General features: G+C 51.4%; 1 protein-coding gene across 1 annotated transcript; it reads right to left on the bottom strand.

The window, feature by feature from the left end:
• Positions 1-3441: 3441 nt before the first annotated feature.
• Positions 3442-22467, bottom strand: fgf22 (fibroblast growth factor 22). Its single transcript, XM_042342607.1, has 3 exons — positions 22161-22467; positions 6610-6713; positions 3442-3730 (listed from the first exon to the last, which is right to left on the bottom strand). The coding sequence occupies exons 1-3, from the start codon at positions 22456-22458 to the stop codon at positions 3536-3538; spliced, it is 597 nt and encodes a 198-aa protein (XP_042198541.1). The 5' UTR covers positions 22459-22467; the 3' UTR covers positions 3442-3535.
• Between the last annotated feature and the right edge of the window lie 762 nt (positions 22468-23229).

The raw sequence follows: 23229 nt of genomic DNA, 5'->3' as shown, positions 1-23229 counted from the left end.
GTGCGATGGTGCTTTGAGCACACACATCAGGGGTATGTTGTTGTTGTGGTGGTGGTGGTGGTTAGCGTGATGATCAGGGGGAGAGGGGAGAGTGAGGGGTGGGGGGTTGGGGGGGGCACGGTGTGCCATGCAGGCTGACTGTCTGTGCCGGGCAGGTAACCAATGCTACCTTTGTCCCAGTGAATGGGAGATTGATTGACCACAATCAAAACATTGGAGTTGAAAGGAGATTTCAGTGATCGGGAGCTGAACACAAGCTCAGGCCCTTCACACTCGCTCGCTATATTTCTCTTTGTCACTCTCTGTCTCTCGCTCTCTGTCTCTGTCTCTCTGATTTGCCCTCTCAGCTTCCCTCTGTCTCTTTCTCTCTCTGTCTGTTTGTCTGTCTGTGTCTCTCTCTTGCTCTGTCTCTTTCGCTCGGTCTCTCTTTCTTTCACTGTGCCTCTCAGTCTCCCTCTGTGTGTCTCCGTCTCTTTTTCGCTGTACGTTTGTGTGCGGTGGTGGGGAGGGCTGTGGGGGTGGGCGGGTGGGGGGAGGAGGGGGCGGCTGTGAGGGTGGGGGGGGCATTTTATTCTCATGAGCCTTAAAGATTTGTTCACAAAGTACCATAGAAAGTTTTATATACAGACAAAAACATGCCTAATCCTGAGGACCTGGTGCTTTCAGAAGCAGGAACCACTGCAGACTATTAAAGGGGGATTTTCAGGCTGGCGTTTTGTGCAAACGATGGGAAGGGAATTAAATTGGTGAATGTCTTGTCACTCTCTCCAGCCTCTTTAGGTCTGAAGCCACTTTGCCCCCCCCTCACCCACCCACCCACCACCACCCCCTCCCCCCCGACCCTCCCTTCAGAGCTCCTTCTATCAAGGATTGTGACATTTAGGGGAGTGGGGGCGGTGGGGGTGGGAATCAGAACCAACCACGAAAATCAGCGACTGTCATTAATTGGGGGTGGGGTGAGGGGCGGAAGCGATGTTCCCGCCTTGTAATTAACCATCCAATTAACCATTTCAGCGCCCTGGGGACGTCCTCCCGACGTGAAGGAACGCAAAATAAAGGCAAGTTGTTGTAGTTGTCGTCGTCGAATGGTTCGTAAAGGTTTGTTGTCCACTCGTGGAGTCCTGTAGCTTTAGTGTTTAGAGCATTCGCCTCACCAGCCAGAGGTCCTGCGCCTCAGGGAACAGGATAGAGGTTGGGACACGACTTGTGCAAGTGACTGACAAGGTGGTGGGTTTTGGCTCTGTGTGACAGAGGGAATGTGGTTTACTCTGGTCTGACCCCAGCAATCGCTGGTTTATGTGTTCGGTTGCTGGACTGAGATTGGGGCGGGGAGGGGGGGAGCGAGGGGAGTTGGGGGGGGGGGTTTGTTAAACTGCAGAGATCAAAAGCGTTGTCTTTCATCTGCTTCCAACCCACCGCCTGGAAGCAGGTTTTTTTCTTGTCTTGAGGATGGCATATGTCTCTCTCGTTAAACTAGCACCAAAAAACACAGCGAGACAGTCACCATCTAGATGGTGGCTGGTTGGGGGTGGGGAAGAGATAAAGGGGGTGGGTGGGGTGGGGGGTGGTCAGATAAACCCACGCAACATTGTGAGATGGTATTTCCTGCACATCTCGTTTCTTATTTGAGATTTCACAACTCGTTTCCAAAAGATGCCGTTAATCCCATTCCTTTTTGCCTTCAGTAACTCTGTCAAACCATCACTGTGACACATGCAAATGTCTGTCTGTCTGTCTGTCTGTCTGTCTGTGTGTCTGTGTGTGTGTGTGTGTGTGTGTCTGGCTGTGAGTCTGTTTGTCTTGTCTGTCTGTGTGTGGGTGTCTGTCTGACTTGTCTGTCTGTCTGTGTGTGTGTGTCTTTATGTCTTTGTCCATGCGTGTGTGTGTCAATCGGTGTGTATATGTGTGCACGTCTGTGTTTGTATCTGTGAAGGGGTATGTGCAAGTGTGTGTATATGCGTATGTGTGTGTATGTGTCCCTCCGAGCGCTTCACAGGATTTTACTGTAAACTTCAGTGACTTTACTCTGGGGCTGTGTGGCCACTCGTGAGATTTACTTTCTAGGAAAGAACGAAACTTTATTGAGTTATTATTGTTTACAGGGAAGTGGGGGCTTTTCACAAGGTTCGGGGGGTGGGGGTGGAGGGAGAGAGAGGATCAGGGGGAGTTCAGGAGAAAGTTTCCCCCACACCCCCCCCCCCCAAAAACAGTGTTCCAAAGCATTCACACACAACGTTATGTTTGATTGCAGGTTTTTCCTTTGGGGGGAAGGGGAGGAACGGGGGGTGGGGGGGTGGGGTGGGGGGTGGAAGTGGGGGTTAAGTTAAGACCTAGGAATAAACAGCGTCATTTATAATTGCATAAATATGACCATTTTTTTTTACAACACAATGCGTCAAAGCCTGACACAACCCCCCCCCCCCCCCCCACCTCAAGCCCCAGCACATTAACCAGGAGAGTGAATGGGGATTGGGGTTTCCCCCCCTGGAGAGTGGACCCCCCCCCCACCCCCCGGAGAGCCAGCTGATTAGTGCACGTCTCAGACATGGCGGGAGTTGGAATAAATTCCTGTGAGATTCCGTCCTGTACGTTAGAAGCTCTCTTCGAAACTGGTGCAAATTGCAAATACAGTCTTTCTCCCTTTAAGAGCCTTGTTCTCCCTCCCCACGCCACCCCCCCCCCACCACCACCTGCCTGCCGCAACCCCCCACCCCTACCCCGCCCCCCCCCCGCCTCACCCCCACCCTCTCAGTTCAGAACTTTGGTCTTGAGATTTCACCTCATTTCCCCCCTCCCTTCGCTTGTCTCTCACTGCAAGTGTCAATGTTCCTGCGAGAGCCATACACCATCTCTTTCTCTCTCTCTCTACCCCCCCCCATCCCTATCAGTCCCCTCATCCCCTCCCTCTCCCCCTCTGCAAAAAACATTCTCACTTTCCCCCCTTTTCCCACTTCTCTTCCGTTTCTCTCGAGTCTTTGTTCCGTTCCCTTCCCCTCCATTATTGCCCCATTATTTCACCTCCCAGGACTGAGCCCCGTTCATTTTAATGGGGGTGGGTAGGTGGGGGTGGGGGGGGGGTGGGTGGGGTTGGAGGAGGCAGGAACATAGGGAAATGGGGGACAAATAACATATACACCAGGTTAGCTTTGCACCTCTCTCTGGCTCTGTCTTTCCCACAGACCCCCCACACACACACACAGATCCACATACACACAAATACACAGACCCCCCCCACACACACACACAGACAGAGTCCTTGAAAATGTGTCCGTCCGGCTTTGACAAAGCCACATGAAGCCGACACCAGGGAAAATAGTCCAGGAGGAGAGCGATGTCTCTCTTTCCACCTCACATCACGCGGGGGGCGGTGGGGGGGAAGTGTGTAGGGGTTAAGGGGGAGAGGGCTGAGGTGGGGGGGCGAGGAACGTGCATATTCTCAGATTCTCTCTTTGTCCGAGGTGTGTGTGTATGTGGGAGGAGTGTGTGGGGGTGGGGGGTGCAGCCTGGGGGCCGGGTTCTCGCAGCACAGCAGTGTCTATGGGACCATCATGGGCAGGAAATGCGCCGACAGATGTTTTCTCCTGGTCTTGTGCCCCCGACGCGGTGTCCCCTTCCCGTTCAGCGACACGAACATCTGACGGCCTTTGTGCTTCCACTTGAGCGAAGCATAGGTGTTGTAGCCGTTCTCCTCGATCCTCTCCTTGAACTTACAGTTGTGGTTGTATTCCTCCTGTGGAGAGATAGACACACACAGTGAGAGCTCATCTCCCCATCAGTTTGTGGTGTCCCCGTAGCTCAGGGGTTAGACCCCTCGCCTGGCAAGCGAGCGAGAGGACCCGGGTTCGATTCCCGGGCAGGTCAGGTCAGGGCCAAACCTTAGGCAAGTTTCCTTACGCCACACACAGACACACACCCACAGACACAGACACACACACGCAGACACACAGACGCGCGCCTCTATTTACCGAGCGGTAAGTAGGAATCCGCTTGTTAGTCGATTGATTGGGGGATCGGTTTCCGGAGGTAATGATCCCTTCAGAAAATAAAAATTTGGCCACTCGATCCACGACTGCTTGTGGGTCGCTGCTGTGGGCAGTTCTCTGCTTTGTTTCGCCCACGAAATCTACAGTCACCGCACTTTACAGTGTATCCTTTTATTTTTGGACCCACGAGTTTGTGGGTTTCGCCGTATCAGACACCCAGCTACCCCCCCCCCACCCCAGCTAACACCCCCCCCCACTGCCCCCACCCCAAGGTGCTCCCACCAGAACTGAGAGACAATTGATGGTGCAGCTTGATGTTTGCCCAGCAGGGGGCGCCCTACCTTCAGGAGCCCAGGTTCACTGTCTATGGTTAGTTACCTGGATGGTTCCCCCTCTTCTCTCTCTCTCTCTCTCTCTCCCCTCCTTCTCTGACCCCCCTATCCCCCTCTCTCTCTCTGTCCAATCTTCTATCTCTTGTGATATCTGGGGCACCTGGGAAGGGCTGCATGGAGTCTGTGGGTGGAGAGTGGTGGTGGGGAGGAGGGTGGGGGGGGGTGTATCAACTGAAAATTGCAATTGATATTTATCACCCCCCCCCCCACCCCGGGGCCAGGTCACTTAATTGTAGTCTCCATTCCTCCCCAACAATTGCCCCCATTCACCTCACCTCATTCAAGACTCATTTCTTATTGGTATCTTTTATGTCATCTCAACCCAGTGCCCACTGCCAACCACTGGCAAATAAATCCTCTCGCGTGAGAGTGAGAAGCCCCCTCCTCTCGCTGTGTATGGGCTGTGCTGGCCACACACCCCCCCCACACACCCCCCCCCCCCCTCCCACCACCACCACCCACCACTCCTTCCCCCGGGCTGGGCAAGTCACCGATAATGATCTTGGAAGCTCGCGCCAATCAATCGAGTCGCTGACTCCGTCACCTGAGCAAAGTGCAGGGACAGAGCTGTGGGGTGAGGTGTGGGCTGGGCATTGCTGTAAAACTGGGATTAGAGGGATCAGGAATCACATCGCAACACTATCAGCCTCAGCTTTACAGATTCCAAAAGGGCATCGTCTCCAACAACAGCTGCCATCAAACACAGGGACATCCGAGCAGTTGTGTGGGGGTTGAGGGGGGGGGGGAGGGAAACCATCCCCAATGAAATGCCTCCTTCAAGGCACGTCTCAAGATCCTCCTCTTCAACCAACTGTGCCTTCGGTCACCCTCCTACCCCCACCCTCCCCGCCCTCCGGCCCCTCCTGATCCAACCTCCAGCTCAGGTCCAAACCCCTGACTATCCAGCGCCTTGGCACGTCCTCCCGACGTGACAGACACGGTGTAAGCATGTTGTTTACACGTTCCGGGCATTGTGTCACAGGCGAGGATTATGGCTGTGATTTTGTTTTAATGTCGCAGCTGTAAATGCATTAAACTGGTGTGGTTTCCCTTTCCCCAACCATCCCAACTGCCAGAGCTGCCGAGGGAAACAACACCACCACCACATTACATTTACCTTCACATCCCAAAGTCCTGCACAGTCAGGGGTTTGGACCCGAGCTGGGGGTTGGGATCAGGAGGGGGCGGAGGGCGGTGAGGGTGGGGGTAGAAGGATGACCGAAGGCGCAGTTGGTCGAAGAGGAGCGTCTTGAAGGAAGGGAGGGAGGGAGAGAGGCGGAGGGACAGTGGGATGGAGGGTTGGTGGGGGTGGGCAGAGAGGCTGAAGGCAGGACCACCGATGGTGGAGTGATGGTGGGTGGGGGGGGGACGCCAGAGCCTGCTGAGTGGAACCGCGCTGGGTGTAAACTCTCTGTAAGTGACAGACTGGAGCGTGTGGGGTTGGGGGAGTGATGGCTGGCCCTGTATATTTCATGCTGTTGCGGGTTATTGGGTGGAATTGGCTGGTGTGGTTGTCGGTGTCAACATCCAGGTTAGACCTGGGGGGCCGAGTGTGGAGCTCGGAAAAGAAAGCCTCATTGTAAACGCCGGTCGGAAACTCGGTAAATAAATGATGTGATCACTGAGAGGCAGATCCCATTGTCCTGTAGCTGAGCCAAAGAAAATAAACCCACGAAAGTCAGGTATATTATTTAAGCCAAATAACAGCCCAGACAGTGACTGCGGAGTTGTGTTTCCTCTCCTCGGCTCAGAGAGAGACTGGATCCTAACCAGTCATGGCAACGTCTAAACCCCCTGCTGTCTCCCCTCCTCACTTTGCCACCATCCTTATCCCCATCTCCCAAATTCTTATATTGTTGATGATAGTAATCCCGGCATCTGATGCAGCGCCTGATCTCGTCTTCGAGACGTCTCAAAGGGCTTCACCTTAAAGTGTAGTGACTGTATATTCTGTGGGTGAAACGCGGCAGCTGATTGCGCACAGCAGCGTCCCCACAAACAGTCGTGGATTGAGACATCCCCACTATAACAACAACAACTTGCACTTGTATAGCTCCCTTTTCGCGGGGCAGCATCTCGGAGCACTTAAATGGCGTAGTGAGGTGCTATCACATGGGTTACTCTCTCTGGGAAGCTTCCCCACTTATACAAATGCAAGTTGTTGTTATATCAACAGCAAGGATTATTCTATTATTGTTATTATTAATAATATTGTTATTAATAAGGAGACTTACAGTGCCGTAGAGTTTCCCTTTCTTGTTCATCGCCAAATAGAAGCCGGTGTGAACGGCTTTGATCGCAACGACTCCCACACTGACTGAGCGGATCTCCATGATACCTGAAAAACAACAGCCACAAACATCCCCACCTGTTAACTCAGCCAGTCTGGATTTATTAAATATTAATAATGTAAGAATCCTCGCATCTGATACAGCGCCTCATCACGTCTTCGAGACGTCTCAAAGCGCTTCACGGGATACACTGTAAAGTGAATCGACTGTATAGTTTGTGGGCGAATCACGGCAACCAATTGCGCACAGCAGCGTCCCCCGCAAATAGCCGTGGATTGAAGTGACTAAATTATTTTTGTGAAGGAATTGTTACCACTCGGAAAGCAATCCACCAATCGATTAACAACCAGGTTCCTACTCACTGCTGGTAAACAGAGGCGCGTGTGTATAGTGTGTGTGTGTGTGGAGTAAGGAAACTTGCCTAAGGTTTCGCTCTGACCTGACCCACCCGGGAATCGAACCCGGGTCCTCTGGCTTGCCAGGCGAGCGCTGTAACCGCTGAGCTACAGGACTCCAGTGTTTGGGTGTGGAGTGGGCAGGGGAGGGGGGATTTGAGGTTTGAGTTCTCAAGACTTCAGGCTGTTTTGCACTTAAAAGCATTCCCCGGTGGGAATCACTCGCATTGTGCATGGAAAAAATGATAAGAGGGATTTTTTTTTATTATACGAATGAGAAACCCACATGAAAACAAGCCAGAGGGCTGTCACCTGGAGGAGGTGAGGACACGCCATCGCCATTATACAGCGTCCCAGAGTCACTGTGTGGTGAGGTGTGAATAGCGCCTTTACACAGGCTGCTTCCCGCTGCGAGTTGAGTCTTGCTCCATCTGTAATCTTTCGGGGGAGAAATTCCTGCCTCCACTGTATTTACTCGGTTATTTACTCCTCTTTCTTTATATATGGAGAATTTTGGGCACTTGCAAGAATTTGTAGTGTCCCCGGAGTGTAGTGGTTAGAGCCCTCGCCTCCACAAGCCAGAGGACCCGGGTTCGATTCCCGGGCGGGTCAGGTCAGAGTGAAACCTTAGGCAATTTTCCTTATGCCACACACACACACACACACACACACACAGTGAGACACACACACACACCTCTGTTTACCCGGACAGTAAGTAGGAACGACGACGTGATAATGCGACAACTATTATTAGTTTTGAAGTCAACGATTCGCCAAATTTCAGTGATAATAATAATAATAATAATCCTGGCATTTGATGCAGCCCTTCATCAGGTCGTTGAGACGTCTCAAAGCGCTTCACAGAAATATATACTGTAAAGTGGAGTGACTGCGTGTTCGTGGGCGAAACCAAGGCAGCCAATTGCGCCCAGCGACGTCCCACAAACAGTCGTGGATGGAGTGAGTGATGGAGTCACCAAATTATTATTTATTATTTTTCTTGTCAAGAAAGGGTCACGAACGAGGGGATTTTCAGGTCTCTTTTCCGCTCCTTGACCCCCTTCCCCCTCCCACCAACCCCCACCCACCCCTCCCCACCCAACCCGCCCGGCTCGCTTGCTCGCCCGACCATCCACTCCCACCCCGGGAAAAACCCAAGACGGGGAGGGGAGGGAGACACGGAGAGAGGCTTTTATCCACATTTAACTGTGACAGATCAGCATTGCAGGGTCCGGGTGAGAAAAGGCTTGTGAAACGGAAAGGTACCTCTGTGTGGCCAACATGTGGGCGAACAGAGGGCAGATCAAAGGTGCCAGAGTCACAGTCATTAGCCACCAATGCAGTCAACTTGAAAAGATGTCTTAGAAGCCGTTTCGCCCCCTCCTCTCTCTCTCTCCCTCCCTCTCTCCTGCACCCCCCCCCACCCCATCCTCTCTTTCTCTCCTCTCCCCCCACCAACCCCCCCTCTCTCTCTCTCTCTCCTCTCTCCCCCCTCCACCCCCCACCGCCCTCTCTCTCTTTCCATTTATAACCGGGCAAACTGTGCAATAATTGTAAAGGTATGTCAGTCAGCGGGAGGCGTGTGTGTGTGTGTGTGTGTGTGGGGTGGGGGGGGAGGGGGGTGGGAGGGGGATTTGATGGATTCCCATACAACGTTGAACGAGAGCGAGAGAGAGAGAGTGGACCTGCCTGGGGGAGTGTGGTAAAGGAGGAGAGAACAGGAAAAGCTTAAGCCAAGCTTTTTAAGAGTCTTTGGGAAACGTCCCTTTAATCTGTACAATTAATAAGCCTTTCTCTCCCTCCCTCCCTCCCTCTACTCGCTATTTTTTTGTTGTCCTCTCGTTGAATATAACTGGGCTCTATTGTGAAAGGCAACTCTCAGGTGAGTGCTTAGCAATCCAGAAAAGGAGCCTTATGAGAGCTTTATTCTATAGACCACACATTATTGTACTTCAGACAAAAGGACCTGTCAACTCATCAGGTCAGAAATGCTTGATTGATCTTATACCAAGCCCCCCCCCCCCCTCTCTCTCCATAAGGACTTGTGTTGCTTTCAGCCAAAGAAAATCCCCCTCCCACCCCCCCCCCCCCATACACACACACACACACTCTTATTTTTCGAACATGTTTCATTTCAAAGTCCGTAGGAAGTTCTGAAGCCTCGACTCACACTGACAAAGAGATTGTGGGCCCCCACTCCTCATTTCTCACCCCCCCACTTACCTCAGTTTCCCCCCCCCCTCTCGTTCCCCCCCCCCCCCCCCCAACCCCACACCATCCCAAGCAAAGCACTGTTTTTCCTCCTGTTACTGAGCAGTTGAGAGTAATTTATTAAAGGAAATGTATTTGGAAATCTTAAAACTACTTCGTGAGCATCGGCCGGACAGTGTGGTGATGGGGTGTGGGGGAGACTGGTGGGGGGGGGGGGGTGGCAGGGGAGATGGAAAACTTAAACATTTTTAAAGGGATATTAGAATTCCTGGCAAATCCCAGAATTATTTATTTTTATAATAAAGCGACCCATGTCTGTGCAATACCCTGTCCCTTACATGATTATTAATAATAACTAGAGCAACACATCTGACACGGCACCTTTTACGTCGGGGGTGGGTGGGGGGGGGGAAACACATGTCAATGCGATTCACTGCAAAGTGTAGTGACTGTCAATTTTGTGGGCGAGAGTGGCACCCAATTTGCACACAGCGATGTGTCCACGAACAGCTGGGAAGTGAGCGACAAATTTTATCTGAGGGGGAGGGTTGTTGTCAGGACATGAGAGAGAGAGAGGGGGGTGGGTGGGTGGGTGGGGGAAGGGGGGAGTCCCTTCTCTTTATCGTGGGAAATGTTTAATGTTGTTTGAGGACAGGCAGACAGTGAGCTCGGCTTTTAACGTTTCATTCGAAAAGGCCGGACTTTGCTGAAATCTGCCTAAGCCCCATTTTGCTCAGTAACGCTAGGCTGCGTGCGGGCGGGAGGACGGTGGGGGGGGGGGGGGGGGGGGCGGGGGGGAGGAGAGTGGGGAAATCAGGAGTGTGTAGACTGGAGTTGCTAACTCAACCCATTGAACCGTTAAAGAGAGAGAAACCCATCAAAACAAAAGCGGGATGTCTGATTTCCGTCTGAGAGGCACTGAGCTGGAGATGACATCTGTGACCATTTGACTCTTGAGTTGCCCACTTGAGTGCGAGATAATTGGGATAGAAGTTGGAGTGATTCCTGGATCGGGCTCCCAGGCTCCTAATTTGCGCCATGTGTTAATCTTAAGAGCGAAATCTATAATTCTTAATAATAATAATCCTGGCATTTGATGCAGTGCCTTATCAACGTCTTCGAGACGTCTCAAAGTGTGAAGTGCAGTGACTGTATATTTTGGGGGCGAAACCCAGCAGCCAATTGCACACAGCAGCGTCCCCACAAACAGTGGATTGAGGGACCGAATTATTATTTATTTTTATTATTCTTTAATTCTTAACCGGGGCGGGGTCGGGGGGGGGTGGGGGGAGGATGGTTGGAGACGATGGGGAGAGGGGGTTGGAGTTGGTGGGGTGGGGGTTGGGGTGTTCTTAGCGAATGCCTTGTTAGACGCATTTCGAGATGTGTGTCTCTCAGTGAAAGTTACACACTCCAGAAATTATTAATTCCCTTTTCCCCTCTTTTCTGAAGTTTCGTTTCATGTCGTAAACCGTGAAGACAAAAGTCTAAGAGGTTTCTTTACACTCCGTCCCCTGAACCGTGAAATTGGATTCCTGTCAAACTCCCCGAGACAGATTCAATGTTATTCATATATGTGGCTGCAAAACTCTCCCTCTGTGTTCTCTCCCCCCCCACCACCCACCCACACCCTCACTCCTCTCCTACCTTCCCTCCCTCCCTCCCTCCCTCCTCTGTGGAATCCAGTGGCAAGCGAGAGGACCCGGGTTTGATTCCCGGACACGGCAAAATGTTGGGCAAGTTTCCTTACTCCACACACACACACACACACACACACTCCTCTGTTTACGAGCAGTGAGTGAGTGAGTGAGTCGGACCCCGATTGTCAGGCGATCGGTGGATCGCTTTTCCGGGGATAATAATCCCTCCAAAAGTATAAAATAAATAATAATAAATTGGTCACTCAATCCACCACTGATTGTGGGACAATTGGCTGCTGCGTTTCACCCGCGAAACACTTTACAGTGTATCCTGTGAAGCGCTTTGAGACGTCTCGAAGACGTGATCAGGCGCTGTATCAAATGCGAGGCTTATTATTAGTATTATTAGTATTATTATTAATATGATTAGTAAACAGCCTCGTCTCTGTCACCTGCCCCGGAATGCTGAGCTGGCAGAAACCCCGGAGGGCAGAGGGTGTGTGGAGGTGGGGGGTGGATAGAGATAGAGACAGAGAGACAGTGGTGGGGGTTAACATCCTTCTTAGCACAGACTTTGGCACAAGCTCTGACGCAAAGTCACACATGAGTGCGTTGGCTTCCGTTCGTCTCTGGGTTAAACCTCAGCCTCGCTCACGCCTGAGCAGCTCCTGAACTGCTGGGAAGCTGTCTGCCGGGTTATAAATACCTACTGACCCCCCGCTCACCCGCCCCCCCCCCCCCCCCCCACCCACACCCACCGCTCAGCCTTACCTCACAGCTCACGTGAGGCACATTAAGGAACAGTAGGTTCCGTGTGTTTTTTAGGCTCCACACGCCGCAGCTCTGAGCTCTCCTCGTCTCCGTCAAGGATCAATTTCCCGCGTTCAGCAACAAACTGGGATATATTTCTCTCTCTCTCTCTCTCTAGCTTTAGATATAAACCCGTGCCCACCCATACGCACAGTCACTACACCCTGCGGTACATTCCCGTGAAGCCCTCTGGGACGTTCCCCCCCCCACACCACCCACTTCCCGGCGAGTTACCGAAAGTAAGGATTGTTATTCGACATCTTGAAACGGCACAGAGTTATTATAATAATAAATAACAATAATAAATAATAACAACAACCCTTTGCACTTGAACGTAGCGGCTCATCACATCGTCAAGCGCTCCACGGTAAGAGTTCAGCGAGTGTTTAAAGGGGTGAAGTGGTCGGGGACGCTCTTAGAAGTGACATTGTTGAGTGACTCAGCAAGTGATGTGCTGTGTGTGTTGTCAGTCAGTGCGGAGGGGGGGGGGGGCGGGAGTCGGGGGTGAGGGGGTTAATCAGATAAGTGCGCGGCTGCAAAGGGTCAAATGAACAGCAACGGAGAGAGAGAGAGAGAGCGAGAGAGGCAGAGACATTGGGCGAGAACGCTTGACTTACTGGGTTAATGTATGCGTCGCTTTATTTTCTTTCTCTCTCTCTCTAACCAAAGCACCGCACAGCGGGGCGAGCCGGCGTGACGGACGGCCTCAGTGTGTGGGGTGACATGTGTCTCTGATCTCCCCCATCCCCCCAATCCCCCCCCCCCCCATCCCCCCGCCCACCGCTCTCGCCGCGGCTCAGTGACAGACAGGAGACTGACAGCTTCTGGTCTGCGTCAGGGCGTTGTGGCCACACGGCTGATCAAAGGATCCGAGCGACAAATCTGATTTCCTCCCGACGGCCTTTCCCCCCTCTTTAGAATTTGTTACTAATTCTTTCTCTCCTCGTCCATCGCCTCCCCCTCACCCCCACTCCGCGCCCCACCCCACCCTGTCTGAGGGTCTGCACTTCATTTCTCTCCCCCCCTCTCCCGCCCCCGACCCCACGGTCATTGTCAAAGTCACTGTGTGATCAGCCAACAAGCCATGTGTGTCTGAAGAGAGAGAGTGAGAGCGAGAGAGATGGGAACGAGTGATAGATAGGGAGAGAGAGAGGGGAGTGGGGGGGAAATGGGGCAAGAAAGTCTGAGGGAGAAATATAGAGTGAGGGAGACAGAGAAAAAGAGAGAAAGAAAGGGTTTTGAAATCCCTTCAACCCCAAAAATACTAATAAAAAAATTATAATGTGGTCACGTAATCCACGGCTGTTTGTGGGGACGTCGCCGGGCCCAATCGGCTGCCACCTTTCGCCCACAAAACACACAGTCACTACACTTTACAGTGCATCCCGTGAAGCGCTTTGAGACGTCTCGAAGACGTGATAAGGCGCCTTATCGAATGCAAGAATTATTATTATTATTTTAGCACAGAGATCTGGAGATCTAATTTCTGGGAATGTTACAGGACACAAAGGGTGGGGGGTCGGGGTGGGGGGGACTTTGAAAAGGGGACAGGACCCGTCTTAAATGAAAGGGTTATTCTGTGCGAGTCTACTTGTGCCGCTGGACTCCAGATCTGCAGAGTGATGGATAGCTGGCAATGAGTTGCAAGGCTGTAATTCAATGGAAGGTTCAGATGATGTTCCAAACGAGAGAGAATGAACCTTGATCAGTTGTGAATGTCAAAAGATTGAATTCCAGCTTTCAAACCCAGTGCGAGGCATTGTGTGTGTGTGAGTGTGTGAGTGACTGTGTGTGTGTGTGAGAGACTGTGTGTGAGAGACTGTGTGTGAGAGACTGTGTGTGTGAGAGACTGTGTGTGTGTGTGTGTTTATGACTGTGTGAGTGAGTGATTGTGTGTATGAGTGACTGTGTGAGTGAGTGTGTGTATGAGTGACTGTGTGAGTGAGTGTGTGTATGAGTGAACTGTGTGTGAGTGTGTGTATGAGTGACTGTGTGAGTGAGTGTGTGTATGAGTGAACTGTGTGTGAGTGTGTGTATGAGTGGCTGTGTGAGTGAGTGTGTGTATGAGTGACTGTGTGTGTGAGTGTGTGTATGAGTGACTGTGTGTGTGAGTGTGTGTATGAGTGGCTGTGTGAGTGAATGCCTCTGTGAGCGTGTGTGTTTGACTCTGTGTGTGTGTGTGTGAGTGAGTGATATCAGGGTATCTGGGGCGCCAGCTCGCTAATGAAGGGCACTATATAAATGTAAGTTGTTGTTGTGTGTGTGTGTGTGAGTATGTATGAGAGTGAGTGTGTGGGAGTGAGTGAGTGTGTGTGTGTGAAAGTGAGTGTGTGGGAGTGAGTGAGTGATATCATGGAATTGCTATATTGCTAATTAATAATGATAATAATATTGACAATAATATTCTGTCCCCTCACCCCCGCTCTCTGGAACTCCATCCCACAGTCCTCCCTCCCTCCCTCCCTCCCTCCCTTGCCCAGTTGCCCTGCTCGTTGCCCGCACTCTCCCCTCACTGCCCATTTCAGTCCTTGCCTATACCCTGCGATAGTGACAGGTCATGTTACGTCTGCAGGGGGCTGGATTGGGGGGGCTTCATTTCCCTGTGCTTTCCTCGTGCTTCCATCTAAAAGCAAACTCAGCAGATGGTGTTGCAGGCTAATGCGTGGGCTAGTGGGGCTGTGAGGTGGGCAACCTCAGCTCTCTCTCTCTCTCTCTCTCTCTCCTTGCCTCTGGGGCTGAGCAGTATGTTCTTGGATGTAAAACGTAACTCAGGTTGAAAAGCAAGTGGTGGAAGGTGTGAGATGGAGTTGGAGTTGAATGCTGTCTCTCAGGGTTGCTGTGGCCTTAGCTCCAGGCTTTTTGCCTTGTATTCTCATCTCACCTCATTAGTGTCCTGATAATTAAGCCATTTCCCTCTTATTTCCCACGCTGTGGCATATTTACAGCCTTTTGATGGGTCACTTCCATCAGACAACATCCATCCAGCGACATGTCTGAGCGCACATAGACATGTTCAGGTTGGAAATTTAAGTCGGTTAATTGTCAGACCAGATGTTTACTTTTGGTTAATATTAATCCTGGCATTTGACACAGCGCCTTATCGCGTCTTCGAGACGTCTCAAAGTGCTTCACAGGATAGACTGTAAAGTGAATTGAATGTGTATTTTGTGGGCGAAACACGGCAGCCCAATTGCGCACAGCGATGCCCCACAAACAGTGGTAGATTGAGTGACCAAATGTTTTTTTTGTCGCCCCCGGAAAGCGATCCACTAACTGACTAACAACCGGGTTCTTGCTGACTGCTGGGTAAACAGAGGTGTCTGTGTGTGTAAGGAAACTTGCCCAAGGTTTGGCCCTGGCTCGGCCGGGAATCGAACCCGGGTCCTCTCGCTTGCGAGGCGAGTCACTCGATCCACAAACGTTTGTGGGAATTGGCTGCCGCGTTTCACCCGATAAGCACCCAGTGAATTCCCTTTACAGTATACGCTGCGAAGAGCTTTCAGAGACGTTCTCAACGCCGGGACATATACAGCGATTATTATTATTATTACTATTATTATTGCTGTATCTCGCCTCCCGTCGCCCAAGCCTGGTATTGGCTGAGAACCCATTCCCTGCAGAGCGATGATGAGTCGAGATCAGATAGAATGAAAGGAATGTCTCTTTACCAGGACAGAGCGAAAAAGAAACCGTCATCGCTCACTCTTTCATTTCTCTTTCTCTCAGAACAAAGGGGCTTTTTTTTAAAAAAAACCTAATCTACTCTTTCTCTATCTTTGAACAGTGGGTCAATTCAGATAAAGCTGAGTATAGAGATTGGCCTCACAGCTACCTTTTAGTGATATGAATCCCCCCTCTAGTCTGCAGAGGGGGAGGGGGAGAGGGGGGAAATTGATCTGAAATAGAGACTATCTGGGCTGATAAATCTGAATCGATCTGCGAGGTGTAAAAGCAAATGCTGGGCTCCTTCCCCTAACTCTTCCCTTTCTAAAGCTCTCACTAGTCTCCACTGTCACTGCTGATTAACCTGAACAATCTCCAAATACACACACACACACAATATACACACTCATACACAATACACACACGCAATATACACACTCACACACACACACACAGAGTGGGATGGTCCTTGCTCCATCTCACACTCACACACATACAGCCAGACAGTGGGATGATCCTGGGCTCTTGTCACTGAGCCCCTCACACACACACCCACACACACACCCACACAAAACAGACAGCAGACAGCACCCCACCGTGCCAGGCATCATCTGACACTTCTAGACGTCTATTCACCCCACCATCACCAGTTCATGACGACAATCGCGAGAGGGGTTCGGGGTCAAGATGACCCTTTGGCCCATTTGATCCCCGTCTTTTCTCGGTTAGCGCCAGGGGAGAGATCTCTAACGTCCACCTGAACAGGTACGCGGGGAGACAGGGAACTCGGTTTAACGGCTCATCTGAATGACTTGCAAAGATGGGGGAGAGATGGGCAGTGGAGGGGAGAGGAGATAATAATATAATAATAATCCTTGCATTTGACCCGGCGCCTTATCACGTCGTCGAGATGTCTCAAAGCGCTTCACGGGATACGCTGTAAAGTGTAGTGACTGTGTATTTTGTGGGCGAAACGCGGCAGCCAATTGCGCCCAGCGACGTCCCCACAAACAGCCGTGGATTACGTGACCACATTATAATTTTTTTATTAGTATTTTTTTGGGTTGAAGGGATTCTTACCCTTTCTTTCTCTCTTTTTCTCTGTCTCCCTCACTCTATATTTCTCCCTCAGACTTTCTTGCCCCATTTGCCCCCCCCCCCACTCCCCTCTCTCTCTCCCTATCTATCACTCGTTCCCATCTCTCTCGCTCTCACTCTCTCTCTTCAGACACACATGGCTTGTTGGCTGATCACACAGTGACTTTGACAATGACCGTGGGGTCAGGGGCGGGAGAGGGGGGGAGAGAAATGAAGGGGTTACTAACAAGAAGGGAAGGTGAGGAAAGACACTTTGCTACAGAAGTCATTGAATCGACTGAGAAAACGACACCCGTCTCACTTGGTATCTGGTTGGGTTGAGAGGTTTCCAAAACACAGCCCATCTCTGCCGGTCCCGTGGAAACCGGTACAAAGTTTTGTCAAAAGACCGTTTTCTGTCACAAACTTCACAGCAGAGTCGATTTCAGACCAGGAGGGGAGGGGGCTGTGGGGGGCGGGCGGTGGGGGAGAACGGGATGGGGGGGCATTGGGGTCTTATGACTAGTTTTACATCTAATAACTACTTCCCCGAAACAGCCAGCGCCTTAAAGCCAAACCTCATCCCGAAAAAAGTCTGCTCAGGAGAAGCTGGACTGTGACGGGAAGGTGTGTGTTTCACTGGGTGTCAGCGTCTGAGAGGCTGAGAGGCAACCAGTGTCTGAGCTGTTATTGATCGCCCGGCTCGAGTGCTCGCTCTTCCTGATCAGATCGGATGTTGTTACATCCTGAAGGAGAGTATTAGTGCCATTGGATTGCTTTCCTTCCCTCCCCCACTTCCCGGTCCCCCCCCACCATTTCCCCTTCCCCCCAAACCTCCGCGCACCCCCCTACCCTCACGCACGCCCTCCCCCCCCCCACCTCTCGCCCCGTCACATTCAACTCTTACACACAGTCGAAGCAGAAGGTCTTAAATTCCACCTGGTTTAAGGCTTATGAATCCACGTAGACAGCCTCGGTTTAATGTCTCGTCCAAACTGACAACAACAACAACAATCCTTGTATTTGACCCCTTTTCACGTCATGAGGACCACTGTCCCAAAGCACTTAATAGGCGCCTCTACTGTGAAGTGTAGTGACTGTGTATTTTGCAGGCGCTGTTATCAAATGCAAGGATTATGATTATTATTATTATTATGATTATTAAACCCACAACCTTGATGACCGAGAGGCGAATGACCGACTTAAGGACAAATTTACTTAAATTTGAAGAAGGGAATGGTCTGGGGGCTGAGACCGGGTGGAACTTGAGCTCAGCAGATATTGATGTTTGCCTGATGGTAATTTGCGGAGTGAGTGAGGAGCTCAGAGTGGGCAGAACCTCGGACCTCATTACAATCCCCCGCGGGACAGGACAGCATTAACAATGTAAAACCCTCGGATACTCGAGTTCAAATTACCTCTCATCGGGGGTAATGGATACCGCGCTCCCAGAGGGAAAGGCATCAGCGTTTCGGCGAGACATTCCGGGCGGGTGGGTGATGGGGAGGGGGCGCGGCGGTTGGGCACAGGGTCCTGGCACTGCGGAATGCCGGGATGTCAAAGCCAACACGGGCACGACGCTTCTGTCAGGAAATATTATACAACACAACACAGTGTGTAGTCTGGGACATGACACATCAAGTGATGGCCGGGATGGTGGAAGGTGAACTGGATGGATGTTGGGCTTATTTCGTCAGCAAATCCTTATGTTCTTATGTGATGGATGTGGGGGGGATTGTGAGAAGCTATGGAGCACATCGCAATCTCACTGCTGAGCTCCCCCAACCCTCCCTCGCTTTTGTGTTTCATTCGAAATAGCGCCCCCCCCCTCCCCACCCCTTCTCACCCCTCCCTTCCTCTCCTCCCGACCACCGTTTCATCCCTTGCTGAGAATTCTGGTAAACAGCCCCTCCCCAGAGATGCTCAATGTCCTGACTAGGTTCGGTTTTGCATCGTTTTGACAGTGGTATTGATTACCTCACTGAGTATCTTACAGTTGATCAAATGGCTAGTGAAATAGTGTATTGATGGGTGTCCAGAATGGCTCCCAGTCTGTGTGGGGGTGGGGTGGGGGAAGGAGTTGTGGGGGACAGAGGTGTGTGTGTGGTGGGGGGGGGCTGTCCAAGTGAATGTTAAACATCCACTATTGCGCTCCTCGAAAAGTGAAGTCAGTTTCTCTCCCCCAGCGTCCTGGCCAACAACCCTCCCTCCCAGATAAAAACCGCTCAGTCACTTTATGGCTCTCTGTGGCTGTTCGCAAACTGCCCACAGAAGTACACAGTCACTACAGTTGACAGCAGTGGTCACTGAGTGCTTTGAGATGTAAGGTCGGTGCTGTATCAAATGCGGGGATTATTTATTATTTATTGAATCCAAGGTAAGATCGTACTGTATTGCATTGTGCTGACTCTCTGTCTCCCTCTCGGTGTCTCTCTCTCTCTGTCTCTGTCTCTCTCTCTCTCAGTAACAAGTGACACAGGAACACAGTGCCTTTGAGACCGGCAGAGATGGGCAACAATCAGTAACTGGACACTTCCGTCAAAGGGGCCATTGTCTTCAGGGAAATTATCTCCCAATATTTCACCGGCTTCAGTAAATAGGAGAGCGTTCAATGAAGCGATCAGTAATGTCAGCCTGGCTCAGTCTCTCACACTCTCGCCTCTGAGGCAGGAGTTTGCGGAGCTCACGTCTCACGTCCCGGACTTTGAGCTGACACCTCGATAGAGGGCTGTGTGTGGGAGGGTGGGGGTGAGGGATGGGGGGGATGGAGAGTCCTCACCTCACAAGGTACGTCTGTGTCTGTTCAAGTGGACGTTAAAGATCCCGCAGCGCTGTTGGAAGAGAGAAGGGAGTTTCTTGGTCTCTCTCTCTCTCGGTGTCCTGGCCAACAATCCCCAGATAAACTGTCCGTTTGCTTCATGGCTGTTTGTTGGACTTTGCTGTGTGCAAATTGGTGAATGTCCAGTCCCTTCGGTCTAATTGATCACATCCTCCCTCCCCCACAACCCCCCCCCCCCCCACTGTTCATCTGTCCATCACAGTATCAACCTGATTGTTGACTGAGTGACCTCCCACACACAGCCATGAAGCCAACAAACAATTTATTTGGGGGATTATAATAATAATAATCCTTGACTTTGTCGCAGCCCCTTATCACATCTTCGAGACGTCTCAAAGCGCTTCACGGGATATACTGTAGAGTGAGGCGACTGTATATTCTGCGGGTGAAACGCGGCAGCCAATTGCGCACAGCGACGTCCCCACAAACAGTCACCAGGAGAGAGAGAGAGAGAGAGAAACTCCCTTCTCTTTTCTAACAGGGTTGTGGGATCTTTAACGTCCACCTAAGCAGACACAGACAGAACCTCGGTCGAACATCCCATCAGGAAGGCCGACACTTCCGACAACACCAATTCCCCACCAGTGCGTCAGCCTAGACTGTGTGAGTTCAAGGTCCTGACCCGAGGGCTTGAACCCTCAACCTCCTGACTCAGCGGCGAGAGAGGCGGTGAGAGAGCGGTTGAGCCAGGCTGGGACCAGCGGAGACTGAATATTCTGCGGTGAGGAATTCCTGATCTCAGTCCGTGAGTCATCAGAACGGAAGTCAGTCACTGTGACAGAATGTGCTAATTGCCGGTGAATCACCACCTTGTGAAGCGCTGTGTGTGAGTGTCTGTGTACCTGTATCTGTGTGCGTGTGGGTCTGTGTGCCTGTATCTGTGTGTGTGTGGGTCTGTGTGCCTGTATCTGTGTGCGTGTGTGTGTGTGTCTGTGCACGTGTGTGTCTGTGTGCCTGTATCTGTGTGTGTGTGTCTGTGTGCCTGTATCTGTGTGTGTGTGTGTCTGTGTGCCTGTATCTGTGTGTGTGTGTGTCTGTGTGCCTGTATCTGTGTGTTGTGTGTGTCTGTGTGCCTGTATCTGTGTGTGTGTGTGTCTGTGTGCCTGTATCTGTGTGTGTGTGTGTCTGTGTGCCTGTATCTGTGTGTGTGTGTGTCTGTGTGCCTATATCTGTGTGTGTGCGTGTGTCTGTGTGCCTATATCTGTGTGTGCGTGTGTGTCTGTGTGGTGTGTCCATTTGGCCACTTTACAAGGCCATTAAGTTGAAAGCTCTGAAAGTGCATTCTGCGGATGTGAAGTGCATTCCACTCAGTGAGAGCAGCCGCACCTGGGAATGTGTTGGAGCCTCAGCTCAGCCTCACTGATGATCTGACAACACAGTCTACAGGAGCCACAAGTTATAAGAACATAAGAATTTGCTGGCGAAGGAAAACTAAGGTACGTCTAGTTCACCACCAGCAGCCTGGCAGTCACTTAACATGTCGTGTCCCCAAACTACACGCTGCCTCCCCAGCTACTCATTTCTAACTGAAATCTATCTCATTTGTTCTTGAAACAAACCACAGTTTCTGCTTCCACCGTCTGCTTCCCAATTCCATACCTTTACTGTCCGCTCGCTGAAGTGCCATCATTTACGATACAATTTTCGCCCACAAAATGCACGGACGGTCACTACACTTGACAGTGTAACCTGTGAAGCACCCGAGGGGCTTTGCAGGCGAGGTTTACACTACGCACAAAGAGAGGCAAAGAGCACAAATCTGGCCAGGTTACGAGAGGGTTAACTCACTGACATCTGCACCGTGAGATTGGCCATCGGTGCGGAGCAATAAAAAGCTTTGCTGTTCCTGCCCCCACCCCACCCCCATCCCACGCTCCCCCCAACCCCCGCTCCCCTCTCCCTCCCCGCTGGGAGCTCACATCGCGAAAAACATTTGCGAATGGGCAAAATTTGCAGGGCTTTCCTCTCTCTCTCTCTCCACCCCCCCCCACCCTCCATCTCCCTCCTCCTCACACACACTGCTCCTCAACCGTTAAGAGACCCCGAGCAATTTGCGCTAAAGTAGCACACGGGTTTTAAAAAAAACCAGCAATTTGGGCTAATTAGCACACGTTTTAAGAAATGTCGCAGTTTTTACCCCCCCGCCCCCTCCTCCCTCTCCTCCCCACCCCACCACAATATCTCCCAATCACAGTTATGAAAGCATCCTTAACACACAGGAGAGAATAGAGGGGTTTACACACACACATATACACACACACACCCGCACGCACACACACCTGCTGAGCGGATGGGAATCGCGGGCTCTTAAAAAGCAGAACATCCGTAAAGAGAGCATTCGCGAGAGAAGCCGAGATCCTGAAATCCTCACATTTTGGGGGGGGGGGGTCTGTGTGCGTGTTTTTGTTTAAATCGGAAACTATAGATCTCTGCAAAACAATAACAATTTGGTCACTTCAATCCACGGCTGTTTGTGGGGACGCTGCTGTGCGCAATTGGCTGCCGAGTTTCGCCCACAAAATATACACAGTCACTCCACTTTACAGTACATTCTGTGAAGTGCTTTGACGATGTGATAAGGAGCTAAATCAGATACAAGGATTATTATTATATCTAAACGCGATCTTCTTATCTCTGTTTGGGAGTGAGAGAGAGAGAGAGAAGTGAGCGCTTGAATTCCCTCTGTGAGAACACACAAATTACACAGTCAATTCACTTTACCGTATGTCCTGGGAAGCGCTTTGAGATGCCTGGACAACTTGATAAGGCGCTGTATCAAATGCAAGGATTATTATTAATATTATTGGGTATTGAGAAGGGAAATGAAAGGAGGAAGGAGATGAAATACAGGTTACTCACTGTTCAGGCAGTTTTTTTTCCGGGTGCCATTCACCTTGCCACTTTTGTCGGTCTTTAGAAAGTACTTGGTGGCTGAATACAGTCTCCGCCACCTCACATCGCCCTGAAGGTGATTGTAACTGCGAGTGTGTCTCTCAAGGCTGAGAGTACAGTTTGTAGGGTCCACCGGGAATCCCTCAACATCCCGCTCACCCAGGCAGCTGGCGGACACAGTACAGGTCAGGAAAAACAGCAGGAAACAAGTGGACGAGGGCAAGGAACCACCGCCATCACCTCTCCTCCCCCTCCATCTCCACATCCTACGGCAGCCCCCGGGGGAGAGGGCTTCAGGGGCAGGCTTGGCGCTCACCTGGGCTGGGGCTGGGCAGGTGGTCAAGGCGGCTGCTTTGCTGGGCAAGAATTCTCTCCTGAAGTTCACGTGGACCGTCTCCTGTTGCTGTAGCCATGTCCTGGCCAACCGAGGCAGCATGGGTTGAATGTCTTCAATTCCTCATAGGGTGGGCTATCTGTTGGCTGGGTGGCTGGGTGGGGGGGTGGCTGGGTGGGTGGGGGGGTGAGTAGCTGGTTGGTTGAGTTGTTAGTTGGGTAGGTTAGCTGTCTGTCTGGTTGTGTAGCTTGGTTGACTGTTAGCTGGCTGGCTGGTGTCTGGTTCAGTGGGTGGCTTGTCTGGCTGTCTGGTTGGGTAGGTTGGTAAGTTGGTTGGTTGACTTGATCGCTAATTGGTTGCTGTCTGGTTGAGTGAGGAGAGGAGAGGAGAGATGTCCTTGTAACGGTGTCTGATGCCGACAGGTTCCTAGTGCTCACTGTCTGAACTGCTCATCTTCAGCGACTTTTGTGGAACCAGAGAGGGAGGGATGGAGAGGGGGAAAGAGAGAGAGAGAGAGAGAGAGATAGAGGAGGAGGGAGGAATAGATGGAGAAAAGGTGGGTAGCAGGAAGGCAGAGAGAGAGAGAGAGAGAGAGAGGGAATAATAACAGTCAGTGTTTGATGTTCCTCCTCAGGAGAGATCTGGGGCTCAGTGGAGGCTGAGAGGAGGTTTGTGATGGTGAGAAGCGGAGTTGGCTGTTTT

The sequence above is a fragment of the Callorhinchus milii genome, unplaced genomic scaffold, assembly GCF_018977255.1.
Source record: "Callorhinchus milii isolate IMCB2004 unplaced genomic scaffold, IMCB_Cmil_1.0 Scaffold21, whole genome shotgun sequence".
Taxonomy (NCBI): domain Eukaryota; kingdom Metazoa; phylum Chordata; class Chondrichthyes; order Chimaeriformes; family Callorhinchidae; genus Callorhinchus; species Callorhinchus milii.
The sequence above is the reverse complement of the archived record's forward strand: the minus strand, read 5'-3'. Positions and strand labels throughout refer to the sequence as shown.

Bases quoted from the DNA above. Each gene is read 5' to 3' on its own strand.
- fgf22 (XM_042342607.1), bottom strand. From the start codon at position 22,458: ATGTGGAGATGGAGGGGGAGGAGAGGTGATGGCGGTGGTTCCTTGCCC. The intron at 6,714-22,160 runs GTGAGTAACCTG...GTTGTTTTTCAG, and splicing joins GAAAAAAAACTGCCTGAACA to GTATCATGGAGATCCGCTCA. The intron at 3,731-6,609 runs GTAAGTCTCCTT...ATCTCTCCACAG, and splicing joins AAGGGAAACTCTACGGCACT to GAGGAATACAACCACAACTG.